The 27234-nt window shown below is 39.2% G+C and overlaps 2 protein-coding genes across 7 annotated transcripts; one reads left to right on the top strand and one right to left on the bottom strand.

Annotated features, from left to right (window-relative positions):
* The first annotated feature begins 175 nt into the window (after positions 1-175).
* Positions 176-27234, top strand: si:dkey-10c21.1 (uncharacterized). Of its 6 annotated transcripts, XR_007450763.1 has the most exons (7): positions 20601-20615; positions 20727-21082; positions 21732-21792; positions 22174-22302; positions 24249-24379; positions 24460-24491; positions 26356-27234. XR_007450763.1 is itself a non-coding variant. In XM_049594236.1 (6 exons), the coding sequence occupies exons 2-6, from the start codon at positions 987-989 to the stop codon at positions 3870-3872; spliced, it is 624 nt and encodes a 207-aa protein (XP_049450193.1). In that variant the 5' UTR covers positions 176-341; positions 984-986; the 3' UTR covers positions 3873-4581. The 6 variants fall into 6 exon arrangements, 3 of the variants coding, with proteins under 3 accessions (XP_049450193.1, XP_049450194.1, XP_049450192.1); XR_007450765.1 differs by lacking the exons at positions 20601-20615; positions 20727-21082; positions 21732-21792; ... (2 more) ...; positions 24460-24491; positions 26356-27234 and adding exons at positions 176-341; positions 984-1254; positions 1384-1512; ... (1 more) ...; positions 10526-10557; positions 13590-15128; XM_049594236.1 differs by lacking the exons at positions 20601-20615; positions 20727-21082; positions 21732-21792; ... (2 more) ...; positions 24460-24491; positions 26356-27234 and adding exons at positions 176-341; positions 984-1020; positions 1384-1512; ... (1 more) ...; positions 1898-1929; positions 3585-4581.
* Positions 15517-17478, bottom strand: LOC125899183 (uncharacterized). The gene is made up of 6 exons (XM_049593260.1): positions 17473-17478; positions 17106-17252; positions 16887-16995; positions 16262-16505; positions 15905-16061; positions 15517-15799 (listed from the first exon to the last, which is right to left on the bottom strand). The coding sequence occupies exons 1-6, from the start codon at positions 17476-17478 to the stop codon at positions 15518-15520; spliced, it is 945 nt and encodes a 314-aa protein (XP_049449217.1). The 3' UTR covers position 15517.

Here is a 27234-nt window from a genome sequence, read left to right as displayed (position 1 = left end):
TGTCCTGAAACCAACAATGATGTGTGAAAACAATTATCCCCCTGGGGACATTAAAGAACCTAACCTAACCTAACCTAACCTAACCTAACCTGTATGCTGCTTGTGTATTCTTTGTACCTGTACTGATACTGTGCTGAGGTTGTGTAAGAGATTAAGGAAGTGGGCTTGGCTTTACATCTGCTTCTCTTGTGCGTAACTGTCAGAGTGAAAAACCGCAGGCGCAGCGAGCTGCTTTCTGTTGTCCATAAGTCGGAAACTTTTTTAATGTTGCCTTTTTAGAGTCAATTTTTAGTCTTGAAGTTTTTGTTCGATGACAGGACGATACGTCGCACCAAATAAAGGTAAGCTATGTGCGCTTTTATCGTGCCATAAAGAGAATCTCCAGATGTGTGTGTATGTGTGATGTGTGAGGTATTCGTGTGAGTCGACTTTCGAGTTCACATCTGTGCTTGCATATGCATGGAGAAATGTCTCAATATTAATCCATATACAGTATTAGGTAAACGTTTTAGTCACTTACAGATCGTGAAAAGTTAAGCTATTAATGCAACCAGTGGATAATCGCGTAAACGTGAAGATAATTTGAGTTTTTGGACTGTTAAGTGGAGAAAACACAGAAAAACAGCCATGAAATCAAAGGGTTAAAACGTAACGAGCATTAACAAGTTTGTTGTTGTACGAGCAGTATTTTCGTTTACAGTTATATGACATATTTTCACACATTGCCGTGGTCAGTTTTGGGTTCAGATGTTTTAAAGAATTTTACGACTAATTCGGGATGAGTAGAGTTGACGGTGGTCGTGCTCACTTTAATGTTTCTACTTTGTGTGTGTTTTCCAGTCACTTTACAAAATAGCCTGAGGCAAAATATTTTAGGCAGTTACATAAAACATAGCCTAACTTTCAATTCAGTGTGGGTGAAGTTCATTATTTTACAGGAGAAAACAAACAAATCCACATGAACCTTTTCTGTCTCACTGCAGATCATGGACAAGCTGGAGTCAGCGCAGCACAACCTCTGTATGTGGCTTTCAAGTGACCCAGATTACATCCTTGACAAGTGTGGGGATATTTTATCTATGAATGAGTTCCGTGAGGTACAAAGGCAAAGCAGTGCATTAGATAAGATGAAAGTACTTTTGAAAATAATAATGCAAAAGGGAGGAGATACCCCTCAGCACTTCTTGGACATTGTCAAGCAACATCAGTCACATTACAAGCATGTGTCGCAGCTCTTTAACCCTAACACTGAAGGTAAAGATCTGTCTGTACTATGAGAGGGCCTCAATGCATCTGGTTTTCATCAAGTTAGAGGAACAAGTTTCACTTTTTTAGGAATTATACCCAAGTTAAGTCTCCTGACGGTGATCGTTATATTTACAGGCTCACCCACACCAACAGTGTTTGCTGATGGAAGCAGTGTTGTTACCGCCAGAACCATGAAAAACATTAAAGCAAAAAACATCAACATGAAGGTTGAAACAGTGAGCAATGCAGGAAGCCGTCCAACTGGTAAGCAGTGGTATTTCTCAGGTATTCAGTGCAATATGAAATCATGAACTGAAAGTTATGAAATACATAACTTGTGCTTCGGTAAAGCTCATTTACAACTCCATTTTTTTTTTAAATGTTTTTTTTCCCCTACTTTCAGGAACTACTGTTGGACAGGTTCCTGGAGCAGATTATACAGCCTGTGATAGCAGTATCATTTGCGGTGACACAATGACTGATATCGAGGTTGACGGTGAATTAAATTTATCAGCCTCTGCGAAACCATCACAAGTACGTGCAGGTAACATTTAACTAACTGCTTACTGGTGATCTGTTACATGTTTATTGTTTATTTATATATTCTGTCTGGAAGTTTCAGCTAATCCCAACACTGCTTTTCTCTCAGAAACAGTAGATGAGACACTGCCGTCCTCTCAGGTACACACACACACACACACAGACACATACAGACACACTAATCATAGTAGAACACAGTCAAGGATACTTTTTTATGCCTCTGCAGTAGAGTCAAGCTGAACAGATGGATGAGCCAGGGACTGGAAGAAGAAATTAATCTTCTCTAAATCAGATGCATAGTTTGCACCAGTCTTTAAAGGAAGACTTTTGACACTTGGCCAAAAAATAGTGTGTAACACTTAAGTTTTTTTTAATGGAAAAGGAATATAATGTGTTAAGTATGGAGCTTTAGAGGTGTTATCTTTGGACAGAGCCAGGCTAGCTGACACACAATTGCTTATTGTCTGTTGTAAAAACCAAAACATGCTGTAGATCAGATATGCTTTTTTTAACTGGCAACATTAACCTTACCTTCTTCTTGCACATACACAGATGTGGGCAGGTCAGGTCACTTGCCCGTTGGGCAAGTTACTGTCTAAATGTTATATATTATATTTTACTAATGAGTTATTTTAAATGATTACTCTGTTTAGAGTAATAAGTTACTTATTACACTACTTTTGTGTTACTTTCACCAAATTGAACTCAGAGGAACAAACAGACACAAGCATTATAAATGGATGAGGGTCATGTTGTTTCACAGCAGGTAATCTAAGCACAGCACAGTTTATAACAGTTCATTTCAAATCCAGTGCTGCGCAGGTCTGACCTATTCATCCATTCACATGCAGTGGCTACCACTAGTATTAAAATCTTCTGCTCAATAGCCTTGGACACATAGATGGTCAGGCAGAGGATCAAAGTTTAATAATTATGCTATATATATATATATATATAAGTATAAGTCTAAGTGGACCTCTATGTGAAACAAAATTTAAAAAATATTGGTTAGCACAAAAAACAGAGTGGCGTACGATCAAGTCACTACTAGAGGTGCAAATTAATACTCCAGAGCTGGAGGACCCGCCTGCCAGTTCAGTTCAGCTACAAGAGAGTTAGGCATAAGAACGGGACTGAGAGTCGGCGTTGTTCTGCAGTTGTAGGGGATGTGAATGAAGACACATTCCACATATAACATCATCCAGATGTTGGAACAAGGCAAAAACAGAGGCTAGCTCTCGTTGACCTCCACTCAATCAATGAAACAGCCAATCACCGCTTGTACTTTACAGAACATTTCTCGTGTCCTTGCTCCTATATGGGATAGAGGATAACTCTCTCTTTGGACAAAAGCGTCAGTTAAGTAAATCTAAATTTTTAGGCCTGGTCCAAGGACGGGCTGAGCAGCCTCGAGTTAGAATGTCTGTTGAGAACTTTAGCTGTGTTTTCCTACTTCTGAGCAAAGCAGCTATTCATCCAAGAGACATATTTTAAGTAAGCTGAGGCAGACGAAACTGTTGATTCTTCCATCACCATTTCAGTACCTGCTTACGCTGTTCAGGGAAGCTTATTTTAGCATTCAAGGGGAGAGAGGGAAGGATGTACTGCCAGTGACAAAGACACACATTAACACTCAGGCAGACATTTAGAAAACGGGCAAGCTCCACATGCACACTTACAGTACAAACCACACACGGAGGCCTACAAAATATTGCTCAAAGCTTTGTCCCACAGTTGCAAAATGTAAAAACCTCACTCATTCAGGACTGATAAACAAAACCTGCTGTCTTTTACAGGGCCCTGCTGTGAAAACCATCACTGAGCACAAGTTGGAACTCATTGACTGCCTGAGGGCCGATCACTCCCTCATTCTGCAGCATGTGCATGCCAAACATATCGTCACGGACAGACAGTATCAGAATTTGAAGCATATCTTACAGCCAGAGGAAACTGTTACTAACCTTATCGATAAATTGATTGTAAATGGTCAAAATTCCTGCTCTCTATTCCTTGAAGTTCTCAAAGAGCCTGATATTCTCGAGACCTATCCACAGCTCAGAGAAATTACAAAAAAAATGTGCTAAGCAACAGTTGAAGTACAGTGTATGAACTAGTAATGGTAATGCACTGAAAAAGACAACTGTAGACTAAATTGGGAAAATCTGGCTTTGGATATATTGTGGATAAAGTGTGTGTGTGTGTGTTTATCTTTTGAAAATCAATCTGATTAAGCAGCAGTAATATGACAGGGATTGTTGATGGGATTCTCTTACATGTAATCTACAGAGCCAGTAGTTACATAGAAGTGTAAAGGTTTTGTTTCCTGGATTTTTTGGTTTATTTGCAGTGTATTTCAAATTTGTGGAATGCAATGACCATTAGAATTGAAAATATTAAACTTTTAAGAGTATTTTCTGATCAGGCTTCCACATTCTACATCTAATCACGGAAATGTGTCAGTAATATAATAGGGGACTGTACTTTATTTATCAGAGGGGGATGGTGGCTGGGATGTGACTTCATATTTGAGTTTTGATCTTCCTGGGAGCTACAAATATTTTTAGAGCATAGGTGCAGGACAGCCACACACAAGACCAACAAATTCAAAATATCAGCCAATCAGTCCCTAAGCATAGGTTTTAACCAGCTCTACAAGAAACATGTTCTCCCACACTGATCAGAGAGTTTATGCATGCTATTACCCAAATCTCTCGATGTGATCCTGTCGGCTCTTAAAGCTATGCATCATTGTATCTCTTTGTCTGTCTCAAGTAATAAAGTATCAAATATCAGGAGAAATCGTCTATTCATTTTAATGAGGAAATATTTGCTGGACTTTTGTTTGTGTAGGGTTTACCCAATGAGAGCATCCAGACACCACACAGTTAATTTCATTCACAATGAAAGGACATCCGATGTTGGGTCACAGCTAACTGTTTCCTGGAATTACTGGAGGCTGGTACTAGAATGTAAATATTTTGACTTTGTAATAGTAGCGCCCCTCCCTCTGTGTCCTGGATAGAGGCTTTGGGTATCTGGCTTTGGACCAAGTATCTCTGGTTGTGTGGAGTTCTACTTCAGAGCAGGGCTGTACACTGGGTTAAGAAATATCAAGGTCCAGTAAGTGAGTTTGCTCAGGGCGTTCTTGGGGCATGCCCCAATGAAAAAAAAAAAAGAAGAAAACAATTTTCCTGATCTAATATTGTCTATTTAAAAGATGTTTGGGGAACAAAAATGGTTAGGGGTGTCCCCGACTAAGAATTTTGAAATCTCATTGGTCAAGTCTTGTCTATCTTCAGCTATTTGACAGATCATTTTTTGTTTGTTTTTTTAACTCATTGATCCATACTTTCATGTGTGACGCTGGTTTCCATTTTTTCCATACCAGGCCAAAGAGCTAAAACACCCAGTTCAACTTTTTGGCCTACTGACAACAAGAGCAACAGCAAAAACAGCAACACATAAAAGCTGGGTCTCATCTCCTCACAGCTCACAGTCTGCCTTTTTATTTTGTCCTTTATTCCATGTTTTTTTTTAAACACACAAACACACAAGGTAAACACATAGGAAACCATATATGAGACATGAGATATGATTATTCTATTGTTTTGACTAATTTAAGTACCTATTTTATTGTACGATTAATACTGTTTTTCATGACAGATTCTTTTCATTTACGTTTCTGTGAAGAAAGTAAACACAGTTGAGTTGATATTTAAATGTAAATGTTACTGGCCTCCAATAGGAAAATATTGCAGTGAAAATGAAAATATACAGGGGTACCTCATTTTAACATGAATTCCAACCCTTAATAAAGTATGAATTTAAGAGGTAGTTATTTCAGTCAGGTGAAACTAACTAGATGACATCATGATAGAAGTTCACTGTTTAAACTAGCATGTCAGCACTGGAGCTATTTGTCAGATGAGGACTGAAGATGAATGGCTGAAACTTGAACTACAAGCAGTCCACAAGTAACATTCTCTACTTAACCTTTATCAGGCACACATGGATTCAGTTTTCTGTCCTGTTTCCTCAAGTTGTTGATATAAACAAGGAAGCACCATCTTAACTGAAGTTTCCACTTGACCACCCCCCAGAGACACACAGGAAATGACTGCCATCAGATGAGCAAGTCAGTAATGTTGGTATTTTACAAGATATTTGCCGCACCAAAGTAAAGTTATTTTTGGCAGTTTGTTCACAACTTTCATTTACATTTCTAAAAAATACAGAGGTCTGGACCTCAGTGACTTTAACGGTGGATGCTGCCATGGCTCACAGAATCTACAATATTACTATTATTTTTTCCTTTTCCTGTAGTTTTTTCTAACTTACACATAACTGGGAAGGCTGCCGTGACGTGATCAATGTGCTGGTGAGAATAAAGAAAGCAGTAGTATAAAAACCGGAAGTTCACGTGAGGAGGCAATTGACACAGGAATTTCCCCCAGAAGACCAGTGTCAGGGACCGTGTGAACCGAGTGACTTTACTGTACGTAGGTACTTCCTTTCCACCTACTGAAGAATTTATGAGGTGCAATATTTGTCTTAATTTTGACACCTGAACACACTTTTTCTTGCAACATTTAAAACAAGCAAGGTGTAAGGTACACAGATCCAAAAAACTTTTACAGGTGCTGGATCACAAAATCTAACTAACTAACTAACTAACTAACTAACTAACTAACTAACTAACTAACTAACTGATCAGACAGGAGATCCGCACACTATATGAAAAGCCCCCAGAAATTTTAATTGTGCAGCGTTTCAGCTAACAGAGATCTTTGTCAGGCATTGTCACCATCACCGTCACAAAGCAGAGCAAGCCATATATAGACACAACACATTCATCTCTCAATCCACTCAACAATTAGGTTGGGCCAATCAGAGCAGAGCTGAATGGCACTCTCGCATAGTCCTACATGGTGGACGAAACATGTCTCCATGAAAAGGTACCAAAAACAACAAAAACAATACCATGCAAGCATACTGAATACGAATATCAGAAGTTACACTGAATATTTATCATTAATCATTCAAAAAACACTAATCATAAAAACATAATATGTAGAAAAATACATAGAAACAGTAGGAAAAAATAGTAAACAGTTGTAACTCTTTAAGGATACAGAGAGGTTTAGTCTGGCAAGTAGCCAGAATTTGTGATGGGACCTATAACAAGGAGCACGACACTAACAAGTAGGACAGAGAAAAAGGGGTGTTGCATCAACAGAAATAAACCTTTTGGACAATTGAAATTCATGAAAGGCATTTGTAGAGGTAAAGTAAAATCTGTCAGTCACACTTGTCCTTTTTCAAAATATAACAAATTACCAAAGAAAATTGAGATCAAACTCTAAGTTTTAGCCTTTAGGTAAGAGAGTATTAAGGGTAAAAATACAGAATGCCTCTCTTTGTAAAAGGGTATTGTTGATGTCCCCTCAGTTTCAGGGTGCTTTCGCGTGTTCAGTATCCTCTGTGGATGAATGGCTTCAGCATTTCGGTCATCACCAACTTGATATTTGGAGCCAGAAGTGACTGTATTTGGATAAAAAGTAATGACACCGTCTGCTCTGGAATGGCTGATAAGAAGTGTGTCGGCCCTCCTGGTGATGGGTAAGCTCTGACTATGAGATCATGAATGTCTGGAGCACTCTTGATAACAATGCACTCTTTCCAAACGTGCTTTTAAATGCTTTTCATTCGCTGTTAGATTGAAACATTGCACAATTTAAATTACTGGAAGCTTTTAATAAGAGTTCCTCACAGATTTCACCTATTTTCTCTTTAAAGTGCACCACATTGACCACCTTAGAGGTTTTGGAAACCCCCCACCATAGTTTGACACAGGGCCTCCGCCCAAACAACGTTTTGCACAGAGATGAAGAAAACAGAAACAGCCCTGGCCTGCTTGTTTTCGCTAAGTGCACTGCGTTCATGCTTATTCTCAACCTTCCCCTCCCCTTGTGCTTAGACAAGAGTGAGAAGACGTAAGGAGCTGCAAGCTTTTGGTTTCTATAGATTAACACTCGGAAACTTTTTAACATTTCATCTTTAGATCCATTTTTCATCCTGCAGTTTTTGGTCAACTTCAGTACAGTAAGTCAAACCAAATAAGGGAAGGCTTTGTGCCCTATTTGTCGTGTCATTAATAGACTCTTCAAATGTGGATCTGGTGTTGGTAGAGTACACAGTCATCTTGTGAGACTTTTTATAGCATATGTATTAAGAAATATTTCAGTTTTGTTCTATAAGATGTATTTTTCAACATTTTTTAACACTTAAAGATATGTGTAAGTTAAGGTATTTATGCCAGCAGTGGATAATCACATGAAAGTGTTGATTATTTTCTTATTTGAACAACTGGGTGAAAAAAATACGCAGAACACAAAGTACAAAGTCCTGGCAAAGAAGACTGTAGTATTGTATGATGTTTTCAAACAGCTCTGAGGTCTGTTCTGTTATCTTTGGGTGCAGAAGATTTCCAGAATCATACTTACAAGTAAACAGGATGTGTTAAGTTGATTGTCGTTTCTGGAATGTGTTTTCCTGTCCAGCACAGACTACTGCCTTAGACTTTTGCATTGTATTGTGTAATTATATCAAACATAATCACTGTTGATTCTGGGTAAATGATTTGAAGTTCATTACTTTACTGAAGGGAACCTACAAATCCCCATTAACAATCACAAATCTCTGCCAAACCGGCTCTCTGTTGAGTACCTTGTGCGATATTTTGTCATTACAGATCATGGACTTGTGGAGGCAAATCCTGGATGGACTCAGGGCTTTATGTAGATGCATTTCAGGTGACCCTGATTACATCCTTAAAAAGCAGGGGATATTTTTTTTTAATCTATAAACGAATCTCTCAGGGTACAACAGCAAAGCAGCACAGTTTAGACAAGACAGGTGCACTCTTTAAAAATAATAATTTTAAATGGAGGAGGTGCCCCTCAGTGTTTTTTTGACAGTCTGAGACAGCATCAATCACATGAGCAGCAACAGTAGCAGCTCTTCAACTCCAACACTGAAACTAGTGTACAGCTCGTCTGCACTGTATAAGTGAGCCTCAAATGCATTTGGCTTAAATTAAGGCAGAAGTTCTAACTTTCATTTTTCTAAAAATTATAAAAATGTCCAAGGAACTGTACCACACAAGTTAACAAATCATTATTTACAGAATCAACCACAACAACAACAGCTGCTGATAATGGGGGTGTTGTTAGCAACAGAAGATTGGAAAATGTTACAGGATCTTCTCTCAACATGAGGGTTGAAACAGTGAGTGGTGCAGGAAATCGTCCTTCTGGTAAGTATGAATATTTCTCAATTATTCCGTCCAGGATGAAATTAAAAATAAAAGTTGTAAAATACATTACTGTGCTTTAGTGAAGCTCAGCAGGTGCGCTAAAAGCTCGCCAGCTGAAACCAGGTCTACTGTCAGCGCAGGCGGCACGCAGCCGGTGTAAGCCGAAGTTTGGCTGACCAGTGGACAGTGTACACACGTCACCAAAACCTCACAGGCAGGTTTCCAGAATATCAGGCACATTAACAATGCAATAAATACCCCCCCAAAAAAAACACTATTCAATGCAACTATCTGCAATCAGCACATAAATGTATCTCTATATCAACTGTCCGTCACATCTGATGTCAGATCAAAGGGGATTGGCACTGTTTGGCACGTTTTTTAATTTTATTACTTTTTATCCTCCATTATGTAGAAATAACAGTCTTTGCTAGGTTGACGCTAATGGCAGTACTCAGCGGGTTGATACAGTGCCTCTGCTGTTTCATGCCATCATTTTTTTCCCATTTAACTCTGTGTAGTAACATCTCTAGAGAAAATATTAATCTACAATTAAATGAAATTTAACCCTTTGATTAACTTTAAAAAAAGAAAGCCATATGTATGTGGATATTGCATTGGGCTTCCATAGATAAATCAGTGTTTTGAAAAGCTGGTATCTTTAGTGCAACTACTCACAACACAAATCTCACTGCAAAACATTCCAAATTGTGTCGATATGTGGTTTTGATGTGGCTGTTTTCTTGCTACTATGGTTTTGCTAAAACTGAGCTATGTAAATGTGAAGACTGTAAGATAGCAGTGTTATTTTGAATTGCCCTCAGTGTTTCAGCAGTTTGGTCAACTGTGTGTATTCTTGCCCTGCTATTAGTTAGTTGGCTTTTTTGAAACTGACACCTGTACAATTACGTTGTATCGACCCATGAATTATTACATATTGATTGGTTCACTATATTGTAACCACTTGGCATCACTGTTATGAGAATATTGGAAGATTGTACATTTTGGAGGACATTGCAAGGTTTGTAGCATCTAACTATACACCTCACATCTTCAACAGGGAGGAGGAGGGTGGGGGGAGGTGAAATGCTGCCCCCTATTTGATTGAAGCATGTGGCAAGGCATTGCACATTAAACCTTTAAACATATGGTTTGGTACGGGAAGTTAGTTTGAACTGAGCTGTTGTTTCCTTTTCTTTTTTTCCTTTCAGGAAATCCTGTTGAAGAGAACTCTCAAGCTGATCTCACTGCACTTGATGGCAGTGTAGTTTGTACTGACAGGATAACTAATAGCAAGTTCAAAGGTGACATGGATTTATCAATATCTGTGAAACCATCACAAGTACGTGCAGTTACATATTTATTCAGTTTAAATATTCTGTGTGGAAATTCCAGCAAATTCTAACACTGCTTTCCTCTCAGGGACAGTAGATGAGACACTGCCGTCCTCTCAGGTACAGTATCTACACATCAGTAGTGGTAATAACCCTCACACAGTAAAATGCACATTGATAGGTTGGTACTTTAGTTTTTGGGGGTTTGTTTTGAAGCGTATCTTTCAGCCAGAAGAAACTGTTACTAAATTTATTGATAGATTGATTGTAAATGGTCAAAAATCCTGCTCTCCTTTTTTCTGAAGCTCTGAGAAAGGACAAAAAAATGTGCTAAGCAACAGTTGAAGTACAATGTATGAACTAGTAATGGTAATGCATTGAAAAATACAACTGTAGGCTAAATTTGGAAAATCTGGCTTTGGATATATTGTGGATAAAGTGTGTGAGTAATATGGTTTGATGTTGTACGTGTTCTTTATTTTGTACTTTGGTAATGCTATCTTTTGTAGATCTGATTAAGCAGCAGTAATATGACAGGCTTAAGGCCTAACGTATTATCTGTCAGTGGGAGATATTAACAAATGTTGATGGGATTCTCTTACATGAACTGGACAAATGGGCTGCTGCATGTAATCTACAGAGCCAGTAGCTATTTAGCATTGTAAAGGTTTTGTTTCTTGGATTTTTTGGGTTTATTTGCAGTGTATTTACAATTCATGCAATGAACTGACCATTAGAATTGAAACTATTAAACTCTCAAGAGCATTTATGTAACAGGCTTTCAAACTCTATGTCTAATCATGGGGACAAAAACGTGTTAATAATCAGAGGGGGATGGTGGCTGGGATGTGACTTCATATTTGAGTTTTGATCCTCCTGGGAACTACAAATACTTTTAGAGCACAGGTGCAGGACAGCCACACACAAAACCAACAAATTCAAAATATCAGCCAATCAGTCCCTAAGCATAGGTTTTAACCAGCTCTACAAGAAACATGTTCTCCCACACTGATCAGAGAGTTTATGCATGCTATTACCCAAATCTGTCGATGTGATCCTGTCGGCTCTTAAAGCTATGCATCATTGTATCTCTTTGTCTGTCTCAAGTAATAAAGTATCAAATATCAGGAGAAATTTATTTTAATGAGGAAATATTCATTTTAATGAGGAAATATTTGCTTAACTTCTGTTTGTGTAGGGTTTACCCAGTGAGAGCATCCAGACACCACACAGTTAATTTCATTCACAATGAAAGGACATCCGATGTTGGGTCACAGCTAACTGTCTCCTGGAATTACTGGAGGCTGGTACTAGAATGTAAATATTTTGACTTTGTAATAGTAACGCCCCTCCCTCTGGAAGTGGGTTATGTGAAAACTCAGAGTAAGTTAACCCTGAGATGAGGGAAACTCTATCCGTTCCAGAAAGAGAGGTAACTGAAACTCCGAGTCAATCACCATGGTAACAGACTCTGTGAACATAACCTGCTCGCTGACAGGTTTTCTTCAATAAATCCTGAGTTTTTCTCTGTCTCCTCCCTCTTACACGCTGTTTCATTTCCTCATTCATTCAGTCTGTGTCAAAGCTTGTATCGAAGCGCATTAATTAGCGGAGATTTACCGTCTGTCACAGTCTAAATCCTGCTGGATATTAGTTTGTTACTCAGGACTGTCTTAAGTTAGGCCTACTGAATTTATGCACATCAATCATTTCTTTGGACATCAGTTTATTGTCTTTACATTCAAATATTACACAGCGAGAATTCACCCTCAGCTCAGAATCAAACCTCTGTCCTTTTTATATTTATTATTTTTTATAACACTGTGCACAAGAATCAGACTGTCAGTCTGTTAGAGCAGCTCCCAAATGTCTATTGCACATAATGTGTAGGTCTAATTATTTAAATTTTAAAAATCGGTATGAAGCTTTAGACACGTAGTATCAGTGACTAATGATCTCTATCACTGATGTCACTGGTCGCACTGATGGAACATAATTCCTATAGCCTAATATTGGGGATTATGTGTTAATATTTCTGAGTGAGCAATGGAGCAGCATTTCAGTGTCTTTAAATTTACTACATTTGTACCTGAAATAAAGTCACTGAATGCTGTTGAGTCAAGATACAAATACATGTGCAACATTTTAAAATCTACTGTATTTTAACCTCAACGTCTTTTCAAGTACAAATCACCAAACATATTAGTGCACAAATTAGGTCAGACTGTGAGTTTACAGTCATGTCTTTATGTCTTTGATCTATAGCCTAGCCTATATGTTTTAAATCTTCCTGTTTTTCAGTTGCTGCCTCCTATGTTTTTCCCCATCAGATTAAATCTGAACAAATATATTATTATATATTATTAATATAATGTAATATATCTACAGCCTGATACACAGTCAGATTCCACCACTTCATCTTCATTAAGGAAATGTAAGTCTGATAAATGATGAATAAATGGACAACACTGAATAAAACTTTTTTATTAACTTTATGGTTAACTTATTTACACTTCCCTTGCTCTGACTCAGGCTCTTCTTTTAAAGATAAACGTGCACCGTCTGCTACACATGCACTAATATTTCTACATCCGCTGGATTAAAATGGAGGCGCTGTCTTTTATTTACCTGTTGCCATGGTGAATCGTGGAGTCGGAGCTCCATTGATGATGGCTTTTTATTGTCGGTTTAACTCAGAGTGAACATACTCAGAGTTGACTGAACTAACTCAGATGAGCTGTTCTGGAACCGGATACTCAGAGTTTCCCATCTCAGAGTAAGTCAACTCAGGATAGAGGCTTTGGGTATGTGGCTTTGGACCAAGTATCTCTGGTTGTGTGGAGTTCTACTTCAGAGCAGGGCTGTACACTGGGTTAAGAAATATCACGGTCCAGTAAGTGAGTTTGCTAGGGGCGTTCTTGGGGCATGCCCCAATGAGAAAAAAAAAAAAAAAAAAAATCCTGATCTAATATTGTCTCTTTAAAGACGTTTGGGGAGCAAAAATGGTTAGGGGTGTCCCCGACTAAGAATTTTTGAAATCTTGGTCAAGTCTTGCCTATCTTCAACTATTTGTCAGATCATTTTTTGTTTGTTTTTTTTAACTCATTGATCCATACTTTCATGTGTGACATTTGTTTCCATTGTTTCCACAGGAGGCAAAGGAGCCAACATACCCAGTTCAACTTTTTGGCCTACTGACTTGGCATAAGAATGTACTTCATAGATGTGTTGCATCCGCTGTTTGGTGTGTGTAGGAGGTGCATGTGTAGGTCTGGCGCCATCCATAGCACCAATAGGAGGAGATCAATTGACTGACAGACAGACTGATTGTTTCTAAACAAACTTATGCATTACTTGTACAGCTGATCTATAACACACGTGCACACACACACACACACTCAACAACAACAACAACAACACATAAAAGAGACATGAGATATGTATGAATGACTATATACTGTATATCATTCTATTTGGTTTACTAATTTAAGTACCTATTTCACTGTACTGATTAATAATGTTTTTCATGTGATCAGTTTCATTCACTGTCCTTTAATTGTAAGTGTGTTTTGGCAACACATCTCAAATGCCATATCGATAAAGCCCATTGAGTTGAACTGAACTGACATGTCAGTTGGTCCATTTTCTCAACCTGCTTGTTTTAATGGCTGTGACTAGAATTTTTGACTTTCTCATAGAAAGAGAGATAGATAGAGTAATGCAAGCCATGAACAGCGGTTTGCATGCGCTTCCAACTGCTGATTTTGTAAGTGCTCTGTTTAATCCATTTATACCAAAAGGCTTTGATTTATTGGAAGAAACCAAATATTTCTATGTAAAATTAGATATTCAGCACCCCCATATAGCCTGAATGGAAAGATCCTTTGTTTCATAACCACATTTTCCCAATACTACAACAGTTTAACTGTGAGATCAGCAGTGCAATCGGGCATCAGGTTGAATTGTCGAATAACTGACTATTCAGGGTCACCTCTAAAAGTTGGATAACTTTAAAACCATGTCAGTGGGCAGTAGCATAAATGATCTGTGAAGCAGTAATCACAGTAATACATAGGAAATAAGTTAAATGTAGGAATGAGTGATCCACCTCTCATATCCTTTTGTCTCTCTGCTTTCAACATGACTTTGTTGCTGTTCATTTCTTTCCATCCTCGACTTTTTTTCTCTCAGACCCTCCGTATTCACTTTGGGGATTAATAAAATTAACAAAAATTCACCACCGTGTACAGTTATGGAGGTTAAAATTAGCTCTAGAGACCAAAACTGTTTTTTGTACCAGGCTGTAAACATGTTCATTTCTGCTGTAAAGTTGGACATTTTAACAAGGGGGCCTATGGGGATTTACTCTGTTTTTGAGCCAGCCCCAAGTGGCCATTCAAAGAACTGCAGTGTTCGTCACTTTTGCATTGGCTCCATTTTTGAAATGCCAACTCATTTTCACTCCCAACTTGTCACATATCCCTGCTTGTTCAATTAACTTTTCATGTCTACATATGACGTGTTAGGTATCCTGGGTGTATAATGTTTTTCACGTTCTGGGACGCCATGTTAATTTATGCTTGTTACATGCATTGTGTCTTTTCAAAATACACTTCTGTTTTCACAGGAAATGTACAGTTTCTGCTCCTTCGATGCACACAGTCTTTTTCAAAATAAACGTACAACATTGGTAAAACACCTCGTATTTACCTTTATTTTGTTGTGCAACAAATGCACGTGGTTGGGCTAAGGCAAGAAACACGTGGATAGGTTTGGAAAAAAAACATTGTGATTTGGCTTTACCAGGGCTGCCAAGTTTCAGAAAATGACAAGAGTGAGACTTTAGTGTCATGATGCGTTCGGAAAAAATTTGGCCTTTTTTAACATCGATTTGGCCTGTTTTAACGTCAATTTACACCTTAAGACTGATGTCCTCACCTCCATGCCAGCGGCTCTCCCTGCACTGTGGCCTCCTAATGCTAGTCTTAATTAACCAGAAATTAGAAATGAAAATTGTAACAAGAATTTTGACAAAATACATTTATTTGTCAACATTTCATTTCAACCAACTCTCCATCATTTAGCTGGGGACATGTCTCATGTTGTAGGTGTTTGTCGCAGATTTTGATGCCTTGATGACAGAGGCAGGGGGCTCCCACTTAAAACACTGTGGCTCAAGGCTCACCATCTTCACTGTCATGATGGATGATAGAGTTCCCTCAAGAGCCAAACTGTTTCGGGTTTTGGTTTTGTTCAGTCCAACCACAGAGAAAACTCGTTCTGCATCAGCATTTGAATGAGGAAGTACCAAGACCAACTTGGCAATACGAGACAGCCTGCCAAATCTGCTCATACCGGTCACCTTTGAAAAATGTACATAGGAAGCCTAATTACTCTCAAGTATTTTTGTGTAGTATTAAGTTGATTATGTCAATGGGTATTCCCATGAGTACAGAATAATTCTTACCTTATTCTTCATTGATGCCATGTTCCCCCAAAAGCTCTCAAAGTCAAACATTGCTGGGTCTTCGGGCATGGCAATGTCCATGGACTGGTAGTCCAGAAACTCCTCACTCAGTTTGTCACGCTCCTCAGGTCCATTGTACGGGAGAAGTTCAGGAAACCTAAAAAGAACACAATGTGCACTGATCTGGTAAAGTAGTGTAACTGAAACAGGGGTTGTTTTTCAGATGTGGTCATCAAACAAGAAAATGTGACAACAGCCTGGTCTTAAGCCTGCTCTACTTGTAAAGCATATTGAGATAACTTGTGTTAGGATTTGGCACTATAGATAAAATGTACTTTACTTGATACCCCAACTAACCTGTCGACAAAGTAGAGGGCATCTTCCACTCCACACTCTGCTCTCTGCTGGACATCCAGAAACATGGCATGTTTTATCAGAGGCTCTTTCATGGGGAGTTTCTTGATGGCATACTCCACAGCCCTTTCCAGAAATGCCACTGCTGCCTGCTGGAACCTCTGCACTTGCTGCGGTGTAATGTCTCCTGCTTCAAGGAGCCTGTTGAGTGTAGCTCGAGTAGTGAAGCCAATCACCAACTTTTCTCCTACAAGAGACACAAATCAACAACTTCAGAGGTCATTAACGATGCTGTATGCACCAACATGTCAGTATGAGACAGGAATAAGACTGTGTTGAGTCACTTTAGTCACCATCAAAAACCACAATAGCTAACTTGAAAGCATCCCTTTAAGTATCTTCATCATATCAGTGATTGATTGAATAGTTTATTAGACAGAAATGCAAACAGCATAGTCAGTCACTCATTTGGGCTAAACAAAAAAGTCCTGGGGACTTGTTTCCATTGTGGTCCCATGTGTGTGACGAGATGACTGCAGCCCTCTAACAAACAGTGTGTTGAGTGAGATCAGTGAGTGGATAGTGCATGTGCATATTCTGATGTAAAACTTGGACAGTTACTAATTACCTGGCAGTTGGTTGGATGGCTCCTTAAAGCAGATTTCATGCAGTTCCCGGTGCTGCAATGCTGCGGGCTTCAGAAACTTCGAGAGCAGCTTGCGGATGAAATCCCTCATCTAAAAATTTCAGAAAAGATTTACAAATTTACATTTATTTCATGCTAATAAAAAAGGAACAAAGATAGTACATCATACTAGCAAACTGTATCCCAACCTTCCCAATTTACCTCATCATGTAGAAGGAAGATGGACGACTTCTCTCTCTGGAGAAGGAGGTTGAAGGTGGAGAAGACTGGAAACGTTGCTTGATAGAAGAGCAGGTACACCTCTGTGATTGGGTCAGAGAATGCCTCCACAAGCCTCCTGAGCCTTGGCTGGAAAAAGAGAGAGAAAAAAATGGTTGTGCATACTACATACTACATTTACTTTTCAGTCTGTTCTAATAACCATGCATTTGGATCATTAAAATGTGATGCCTACTTAAAGACTTCAAGTAGCTGGCCAGTGGCGCATACTGCTGCAGGATACGAGTCAAACAATTCTCCAGGCTCAACCATCGAACGGACACGTGCATGAGCATTTCCATATACTCACTTCCATGGAGCTCACAGAATTCTATGACAAGAATGGAACATCTTAATGCCAATTTGATCAAACTCTTCTGGATTTAATTTGTACTACATTGGGACTGCACATACATACCTGTCAGGTAACCTTTACGATTGGTGCTTCCTTTAAACCAATATCCGACATCCACAGCGAGATCCTCTGGATCAAATCCACACACCTGCAATACATGATTATTTATAGTCACAAGACATTGTTGTCATTGGTTCATGACACCGCACAGCATAACAACCTGTGTGACTTGACATTAGGCATAACGGATACGGTAGGTCTTAAGCACACATGATTCAACTCACCTCCAAAAAGGCCTGGCCAGCCTGTTTGGCAGTGTTGTGGATGATGTGACAAGGGCACCCATGGATGTAGATGCTGGCATGTTCTTGATGAATTCTGGATGCGATGGAGTTCCTTGCTCCTGTATTGACAGGAGCATTATCAACAGACAGACTGACAGAGTTTCTCCATGGTATGGCATTTTTCTGCAAGGCCTCATCCATCTTCTTGTAGATCACTTCAGCTGTGCCGCAGTTTGGCCCGCTGGTGGGGCACATATCCAGGAACCTGTGGACAACTTTGCTGAGGTCACTGTCATATACCCGCACAGTGAGCGGGTTCATCTTCTCACGTCCTGTAACGATAGGTACATATATCATATATGTCAGATTAAAGGTACACATCAGACTGAAATTGTGTGTGTGTGTCTGTTCTCTGATTAATATATCTAAAACGGGTGCTGGAAAGTGTGGAAAATTTAATGACCTGTATCATTTGATCCATCTGTGATCAACGTGAAAGGATTGGTCCTCATCTTCATGACCAGTTCCTTTCTAAAGTGAGGAGCCACTGCTTCATTTATTATGCAGGACATTTTTGTGCGGGCAGACTTGAAGCTCTGTGCAGTAGGGGAATCTTTGAAGCATTCTTTTAGCAATGGGCTGAAGTGATCGGCTACTGCAAATGGCACATTGTGTTCCACCACTGACACTGCTACCTTTACCTCAGCTCTCCTTGTCTGCAACAGAAAGGAGGTAATTAAAAAGCAAATCATGTAAAAAACATTAATAAAACATTAAGTGTTTTTTGATTGAATGAATGTCTTAGCAGCAGACTCAAGGTCCATAGAAAAACACTATCACATACAAAAATAAACAAATAAGAACAGTTCAAATGAACATTAGATTAGACAAGGCATTTGTTTCATTTACTATGTATTTATGCTGATATAACCTACAAGTGCAATTCAGCTACTAGCAGTGTTCATAACACTGGTAGTAGCTGAATAGCATGTAGTACCTTGACTTCCTGAGCTGTCATGCCACCAATAGTGGCTGGGCCATAATATGGTGCAATGCTGGCTGTTGACTGTACTGCCTGTTCTTTGGTACGATGCGCTTTGCTTTTTATATGCCTTGTGACATCTGCCTTTCCTTGATGGGCACAGCTGTTCTCGTGTCTGCATATAGAGCACCAAAAGTAGGAGGTGGTTGTGCCTACAGTGATGAAGGGCCATTCTGCTGTCCACTCCCTTTTAAAAGTGCACCTGTAGATGGCTGCTCCACTCTTGGCCTTCTGCTTCTTCCCTGTGTCTACTCTCATCTCCACTGTTTTCTCTGCTGGCTCTACTGTCTCATCCTCTGTCTCTGTGTTCTCAGTTTGTATCTCTTCTACATCTTTGTCCTCACTGTCCTCAATCTCTTCTGATCTCTCTTGATCTTCTGTCTCTTCTGTGCCCTCTGCACTCTCATTTTCAGGGGGTGCATAAGGGGGGGCTGTCACTGGCACTGCCCAGAATGACAGCAGATCTCTCTGCTGTCTATTCCTCTTACCTAGCATCTTTCAAAAGATAGCTACATGTTACTGTTTGACTGAATACTGTTTTACAGTGGTTCTCAAAGTGGATTCCAGGGACTCTGTGGGTTCCTTTAGGGGGGTCTAAATTGACCCTTACAAGGTCTGTAACTCTGACAGTGTACAAATGGAACATTTGTACACTGTCAGAGTTAAGGATAGACCTTGAAATTTAGAATTTTGAGAAACACTGCTTTAGGGGGGTCTAAATTGATATTTACAAGTCTGTAACTCTGACACACACACACACACACATCAAGACTAACGTTAGAGTCTCTTTTTCAAGTGTGAACTGGCCAAGAGAAGAGGCAAATAAATGTTACACAGCTCTGCAACAAATACAGGACAATAATAGACTTATAGCAGCCTTAAAACAGTACATATTAACTAGGAAACTCAAGGAGAAACAGCGAATCAACAGTGAACAAAATTGGGTAGTTACCTACCGTCCGTCTTCTACCAAGCAGGAGAACGTCGAGTGGATTTTAAATGTCGGCGCTGTTGTGTGTGAAGGATAGTTGGAGACGCCAAGACCCGCCTTATGTTGCTTCTGATTGGTTTATATTGCGTGGTGCCTTTCGTGGTTGGTTAGATTTCGGCACAAAGAACTGATGGATTGGTCTGGGATTGGTTATCTCGGTCAGTCAATCAGAGTTACTCGAACTACGGCAAGCCGCAAGGACCAAAATTTATTATCATGAAAAAAATAAATATAGAGTATTGAATGGGGAAATATAAGCGTGAGAAATGTCAAGTGTGGCGTGTGGTGTGAGAATGGGTCAAATTGCGTGACTGTCATACTCAAAGAGTGACACTTGGCACCTCTGTATTATGATATATTTGTTCATCCTTGTAAAGTGAACAGCCGTGTCAGCCTTGATGGACACATCTGCAGCAGCCGGCCCCGCCCCTTTGGCCGCTGCAAGCGCCTGCTGGAGCTGCTGCCAAGCGAAAACTTTACATTTATATGGGAGTGAACACCGGGCTCCCAGATAAAGGTCTAGTGTTTGTTGGAGCCATCCACCACCCTCACATCCACCCTACACTGTGTTAGAAGTAATGATACCTTTAATATTGTTTTTTTTGTTTGTTTGTTTGTTTTTTTATTCGGATGAGTACATTAATGGCATTAAAAGGTAAATTTCCACTGTACACACTTGTAATTGCCATGGTTGATGGCTGATAAGAAGTATGTCGGCCCATCTGATGGAGGTCGGCTCTGTGATGGCTGATAAGAAGCGTGTCGGTCCTCCTGGTGATGGGTAAGCTCTGACTATGAGATCATGAATATCTGGAGCACTATAAATTACAATGCACTGTTTCCAAACTTACTTTTAAATGCCATTCATTGACTGAATGGCATTTCATTTCAGTGTTAGATGTGAAATTTGAATTTGAGAGAGAAAAAAAAGATCTTGTGAGGACATATCCTCCAACCACCTTAGAGGTTTTGGAAACCCTCCACCATAGTTTGACACAGGGCCCCCGCCCAAACAACGTTTTGCACAGAGATGAAAAAAACAGAAACAGCCCTGGCCTGCTTTTCGCTACGTGGAATGTGGCTTTACTTCCTCACTCTCAACCTTCGCTCCCCTTGTGCTTAGACAAGAGTGAGAAGACGTAAGGAGCTGCAAGCTTTTGGTTTCTATAGATTAACACTCGGAAACTTTTTAACATTTCATCTTTAGATCCATTTTTCATCCTGCAGTTTTTGGTCAACTTCAGTACGGTAAGTCAAACCAAATAAGGGAAGGCTTTGTGCCCTATTTGTCGTGTCATTAATAGACTCTTCAAATGTGGATCTGGTGTTGGTAGAGTACACAGTCATCTTGTGAGACTTTTTATAGCATATGTATTAAGAAATATTTCAGTTTTGGTCTATAAGATGTATTTTTCAACATTTTTTAACACTTAAAGATACGTGTAAGTTAAGGTATTTATGCCAGCAGTGGATAATCACATGAAAGTGTTGATTATTTTCTTATTTGAACAACTGGGTGAAAAAAATACGCAGAACACAAAGTACAAAGTCCTGGCAAAGAAGACTGTAGTATTGTATGATGTTTTCAAACGGCTCTGAGGTCTGTTCTGTTATCTTTGGGTGCAGAAGATTTCCAGAATCATACTTACAAGTGAACAGGATGTGTTAAGTTGATTGTCGTTTCTGGAATGTGTTTTCCTGTCCAGCACAGACTACTGCCTTAGACTTTTGCTTTGTATTGTGTAATTATATAAACCATAATCACTGTTGATTCTGGGTAAATGATTTGAAGTTCATTACTTTACTGAAGGGAACCTACAAATCCCCATTAACAATCACAAATCTCTGCCAAACCGGCTCTCTGTTGAGTACCTTGTGCGATATTTTGTCATTACAGATCATGGACTTGTGGAGGCCAATCCTGGACGGACTCAGGGCTTTATATGCATGGATTTCAGGTGACCCTGATTACATCCTTAATAAGCAGGGGATATTTTTTATCTATAAATGAGTCTCTCAGGATACAACAGCAAAGCAGCACAGTTTAGACAAGACAAGAGCGCTTTTTAAAAAACATAATTTTAAACGGAGGAGGTGCCCCTCAGTGTTTTTTTTTTTTGACAGTCTGAGGCAGCATCAATCACATGAGCAGCAACAGCAGCAGCAGCAGCTCTTCAACTTCAACACTAAAACTAGTGTACAACTTGTCTGCACTGTATAAGTGAGCCTCAAATGCATTTGGCTTAAATTAAGGCAGAAGTTCTAACTTTCATTTTTCTAAAAAATATAAAAAATTCTAAGGAACCACACAAGTTATGACAACAAATCATTATTTACAGGATCAACCACAACACCAGTAGTTGCTGATAACAGCAGTGCTGTTAGCAACAAAAGACTGGACAATGTCACAGGAGGTTCCCTCACCATGAGGACTGAAACAGTGAGTGTTGCAGGAAATCCCTCATCTGGTAAGCAATAATATTTTTCATTTATTCCGTTCAGGATGAAATCAGAGATAAAAGTTGTAAAATACATTGCAGTGCTTTAGTGAAGCTCATTTACACCTCAATTTTGGTTTGGTCCCATTATAAAGTCGTACTGTTTAAGAATTTTTGTTTCAAACATGAAGATTAACTAACATTATCAACAGAATGTGAAGTAGCCTAGTAACAGTTTTGACATTATATGAAAGACATCTATGTATTGTGATGCAGCGATATCTACTGAAATTTCCATGCTAATCATCTACCCCCAGCCTGTGCTTTTTTGCAATACTACTTGTACCTCAAGAGGCAACAGTGAGTCACTGTAGCCTCTCTGCCTTTAGCAGTAGTCTCCCAATGCCAGGTTCACACTACTAGGGCTGTAGTCTCCTGGTCGACTAGTCGATTATTTGGTTGCTATGCTCTCGTCCAACCAAATTCTCATTGGTCGAATAATCGCTGTGTTACTTTCATAAGGAGAAAAGGGCTACATCAACAGCTTTCCAGGATTAATCCATTATTTTCTGCAGCGGTGGGGACAGGCTAAGTTACCTGTGAAAATGGGGGTGTTTTCAAAACACCTTGTTGACAGAAAGTTGAACTCACCCACCCTGACGCTCAGCGTCGCAGTGACACAGACCTCCTGTCAGTTTGTGTAAGCTGAAACCATTTTCCTCAGTGGAATATTTGTATTTCACAGATAAGAAACAATAAATTGTGAAGACAGTAAAGCCTCCACTAAAACAGCATTTTAAATCATGTGTGTAATTTATCCATCAGAGATTTATACTTAGGGATTTATCCTGGTTTCATATGAGCAGAGGAAATCTCTGCTCGTCGCTAGGCTAATGTATACCATGTAAATGCCGTAGGCTGGCGCTAATAACGTTAGCATGTTGTATTTGCTTGGGAAATGTGTTTAGTATAAGACAGTTGTTTTGTCGGTGAATGTTGTGAGTTGTAACAGAGCCAAATTATGTGCCGTTACCTTTGTTACATGTTGCTGTTGTCCCTGGTTTTATATGAGAAGAGGAAAAGATCGCTAGACGCTAGGCTAATTTATACAATGTAAAATTGTATAAATTGTGCTAATAACATTAGCATGTTATATTGGTGGGGGAAATGTGTCCAGATAAAGACGTTTGTCTGTGAATGCTGCGAGTTATAGTGAAGCCAATTTGCGTACTTGTGTTTGAAATGGTCTCTATTAAGCCATGTTTAATGTGTGTTTTGAATCAACTATATAAATAAAGTTTGATTTGAACTAAACTTTACAACACTTAACACAGTCCTCCACCGCTGACTAGTGTTTTGGAGGTGTAACTGCAGAGTGACACAGACACCACCGCAGAAGCAAAAATAACATGCAGATTTTTTTTTTTTTTTTTTTTTTTTCCCACGACTAATCAATTAGTTGAAGATTATGTGCGACTTTAGTTGACCAAGATTTTCTTTGGTTGACTACAACCCTATACACTACACAACATTTTTGTCTGTTCCAACAGTCACTATGTCAGATTACGCCATTGTGGAGTCATAAAATCGTGCCATGACTTGGCCAACAGACATGACAGATGACACAATGGTCCACTCCAGTCATCCCCGGTGGCCTTTCACGACATGTGTGATGTCATCGGATTATTCTTGTCCTATCTTTATTATCATTACTGTTATTTCAGTCACTGTGTCCGTTCTTGAGCCTGCCGAAATGTTGTTGTAGTAACATAAAAAAGTGTCACCAGGTGGCAGGAGCTACATTTGAGGTTCTGCATGCAAACATACAAGTCACTGAATCCTCCGCAAGAAGTTCCTTCAAATGTTTCACAATAAAAGCCATTTGTAGAAAATGAAGGGGCAACATATGGTTTAATACAGGAAGTCAAAGCTTGAACTGAGCTGGGGTTTTTTTTTTCTTTTTTTTTTCCTTTCAGGAAATCCTGTTGAACAGAACCCTCAAGCTGTTCTCACTGCACGTAATAGCAGTACAATTTGTACTGACAGAATCACTAATTGCAATTTCACCGGTGACGTGGATTTATCAACATCTGTGAAACCATCACAAGTACGTGCAGTTACATATTTATTCAGTTTAAATATTCTGTGTGGAAATTCCAACAAATTCTAACACTGTTTTCCTCTCAGGGACAGTAGATGAGACACTGCCGTCCTCTCAGGTACAGTATATACACATACAGTAGTGGTAATAACCCTCACACAGTAAAATGCACATTGACAGGTTGGTATGTTCACTGGCGCCTACGCCTATAGGCAAGTAAGGCAAATGCCCCTCCACTTTTCAAGGTGGGGGCAGGTCAACCAGGACCCAAACCTCAGGTAGAAAAATTGAGAAAATAAATTAGAAAGGAGTATACATTTAACATTTTTTCATGATCTATATCAGTAATCCTTCTCATCTCAAAACTTTGTATTTAACTACTGGTAGAATCTGTATGAGATTTTAAGTCAATTTATATTTTACATTTAGCCTACAGTTGTGACCAATGCAGCGTTAATGCAGAGCCCTCCAGTGTGCTGCAATTCAAAGTGTCCTAATTAAACTGCACCACCTCTGTTAAAAACTGCTTTGAAAGTATTCAAATGTCTTTTTAAAAAATGCAAATATTGGCCTAAATATTTCTTGGCTAAATTAAATTTGTGATGTCTTGATTGGAATATTAACATTTATTTTCCAGATTTATTCATTTCTGATCCCTATACTTGTGACAGGAAGTTACAGATAGCAGAATAGATACAATAGACAGAACAGCACAGAAGAGGCACATGAACAGCCAGTCAGAGCCAGGCCAACAGCACAGCCAATGAAGGGGCAGGTCAACCAGGACCCAAACCTCAGGTAGAAAAATTGAGAAAATACAAATATGTGAACATCCTCTACAACCTTCAGCCTAATTGCTTACCTGAACGATGGATGGGATAGCGACAAGCACCCATCCACCAGACAGCATCCTGCAGTACTTTAAGGAGAAGCACTGGGATTCTATGATCTCCACAATGATTGAAACCAAGGTTTCATATTGAAGGATCAGATGTAAATGACTGTTTGGAAAAACTTATAATAAAAACAGTAAAAGGGGAGGAGTGCTCTATAGAAATGGGTATCATTTTAAAACACTACACATCTGATGTAGATTCTCAACCCAGCTGAGCATGTTACCTGATCTTCTACCCCAGCAGGACAAAGAAACCAGTGATGGAAAAATCCTAAAAAATGTTATTAGTGCACTAAAAGACTTAGGAGATGCATCTGCTGTTGATGAAAATCCTCTTGGTCCTCCCAAGCTCCTCTGCTTCAGCTGAAAGGAGTTTTTCAGCATTGAGAAGAATTAAAACATACCCGCGTAGCACAATGACTCAGTCAAGATTAAACAGTGCTGCTCTGCGCCACGTACAGCAAAGACGTACAGACAGTATAAATCTTAATGAAATAGCACATGACTTCACTATGCGGTCCACTCTAAGAAAGAACCCTTTTGGTGTATTTGGTAAAGATTAAATATGTTGCTCTGGGGGTGCCGGTGGCTTAGTGGTAGAGCAGGCACCCCATGTACAAGGCTGTTGCCGCAGCGGCCCAGGTTCGACTCCAGCCTGTGGCCCTTTGCTGCGTGTCATTCCTCTCTCTCCCCCCTTCACACTTGTCTGTCCTATCAATTAAAGGCTAAAAAAGCCCCAAAAATTATCTAAAAAAAACAAATAGGTTGCTCTGGACAGTTGAAAAAAAATGTGTAACTTCTGCCTTTGTAATCAAATTTGTAAATTGTTAAAATGGTATTTGAATGTCTCATTTCTTTAAATTAATTGGTCCTGTGACATAGCATTGAGACTCATAATCAATAAATTTATTGGAATATGTTTTGTTTCTGGTTTTTCGCACATCCTCACTCAGGTCATATTTTGCCCCTCCACTTTTACACAAAGTTAGGCACCCATGGGTATGTTATTTTTTTGGGGGGGGGGGTTGTTTTTATAATTACCCAGAGTTGAACAAACTTATGGTTGCCTTTTTTTATCCCTCTGCAGTTTGGATGCTAAGCAGTTGGACTAACCAGATAGTGGTGAAGGAAGACCCCAAAGGTCCAGAGTGCACCCCGCTTCACGTGCTCTCTACGCATACCAGTCATCACAGTCCCTTATTTCCTTGACATATAGTTCTTCTGTTTGAGACTGTTTGAAGGGCACAATTTGCATTGGAAGAACAACAAAAGTGCTTAAAATCGACTCTAACTGATCCAACATAAGAAGTCTTAACTGTCTTAACTTCCTATTTGTTTCACGCTTGCGTGTGTGAACTTCTGAACCTGGTAATACAGTTGTCGAAGTATCTTGTATATGCAGATTCTGCCTGTGCCACCATGTTAGAAGTGATATATCTGAACTTCTAAGATATATGAAGATGTTTAGGTTGTAGAATCCCCCCCTTTAGACTAATATGTAGGTAACCAAGAAAATGCAAGAAATGACTCTCTTAATGCCTCCATGTTGTGACCTTGTGACCTCACAAAACATGTTTTTGGCTGTAATCCAAGGATTCATATACGAATTATGACAACATTTCAGACAAATATCCATTAGAATAAAATAAAGTGATGTCATTTAATATCCAAAAGGTCAACTTCATTTCACTGTGACATCATAATACGTTTCTTTTAGGACTCCCTTTTTGACCTCTTTAGTGCGATTTTGGATCTTTGTGCTTTTTGATACAGTTCCTCTGCTTTAGGTTCCATTATTTTTCTTTTAGAGTAATCATTCTATTTTATCTTTTTAGTGGACTTGAGTAGTGGAAGTTTAGCTTGGCATTAAATAATTTAATCACTTTTTTTCTTTATTACCATTTGTAATTGTTTATCACTATTACTGAATAAAAATAAGTAGGCTGTTGTGGTCTACTGAAAGACA

The sequence above is a fragment of the Epinephelus fuscoguttatus genome, linkage group LG13 (assembly GCF_011397635.1).
Source record: "Epinephelus fuscoguttatus linkage group LG13, E.fuscoguttatus.final_Chr_v1".
Taxonomy (NCBI): Eukaryota; Metazoa; Chordata; class Actinopteri; order Perciformes; family Serranidae; genus Epinephelus; species Epinephelus fuscoguttatus.
Note: the sequence above shows the minus strand (reverse complement) of the source record. Positions and strands in the feature narration are given on the sequence as shown.

Excerpts from the sequence above, each read along its gene's own strand:
- si:dkey-10c21.1 (XM_049594235.1), top strand. The coding sequence starts at position 987 with ATGGACAAGCTGGAGTCAGCGCAGCACAACCTCTGTATGTGGCTTTCA. Across the intron at positions 1,255-1,383 it reads CTTTAACCCTAACACTGAAG|GCTCACCCACACCAACAGTG; the intron begins GTAAAGATCTGT and ends TTATATTTACAG. Across the intron at positions 1,513-1,651 it reads TGCAGGAAGCCGTCCAACTG|GAACTACTGTTGGACAGGTT; the intron begins GTAAGCAGTGGT and ends CCCTACTTTCAG.
- LOC125899183 (XM_049593260.1), bottom strand. Across the intron at positions 16,506-16,886 it reads GCCATCCAACCAACTGCCAG|GAGAAAAGTTGGTGATTGGC; the intron begins GTAATTAGTAAC and ends TGTCTCTTGTAG. Across the intron at positions 16,062-16,261 it reads GCCCTCTACTTTGTCGACAG|GTTTCCTGAACTTCTCCCGT; the intron begins GTTAGTTGGGGT and ends TGTTCTTTTTAG.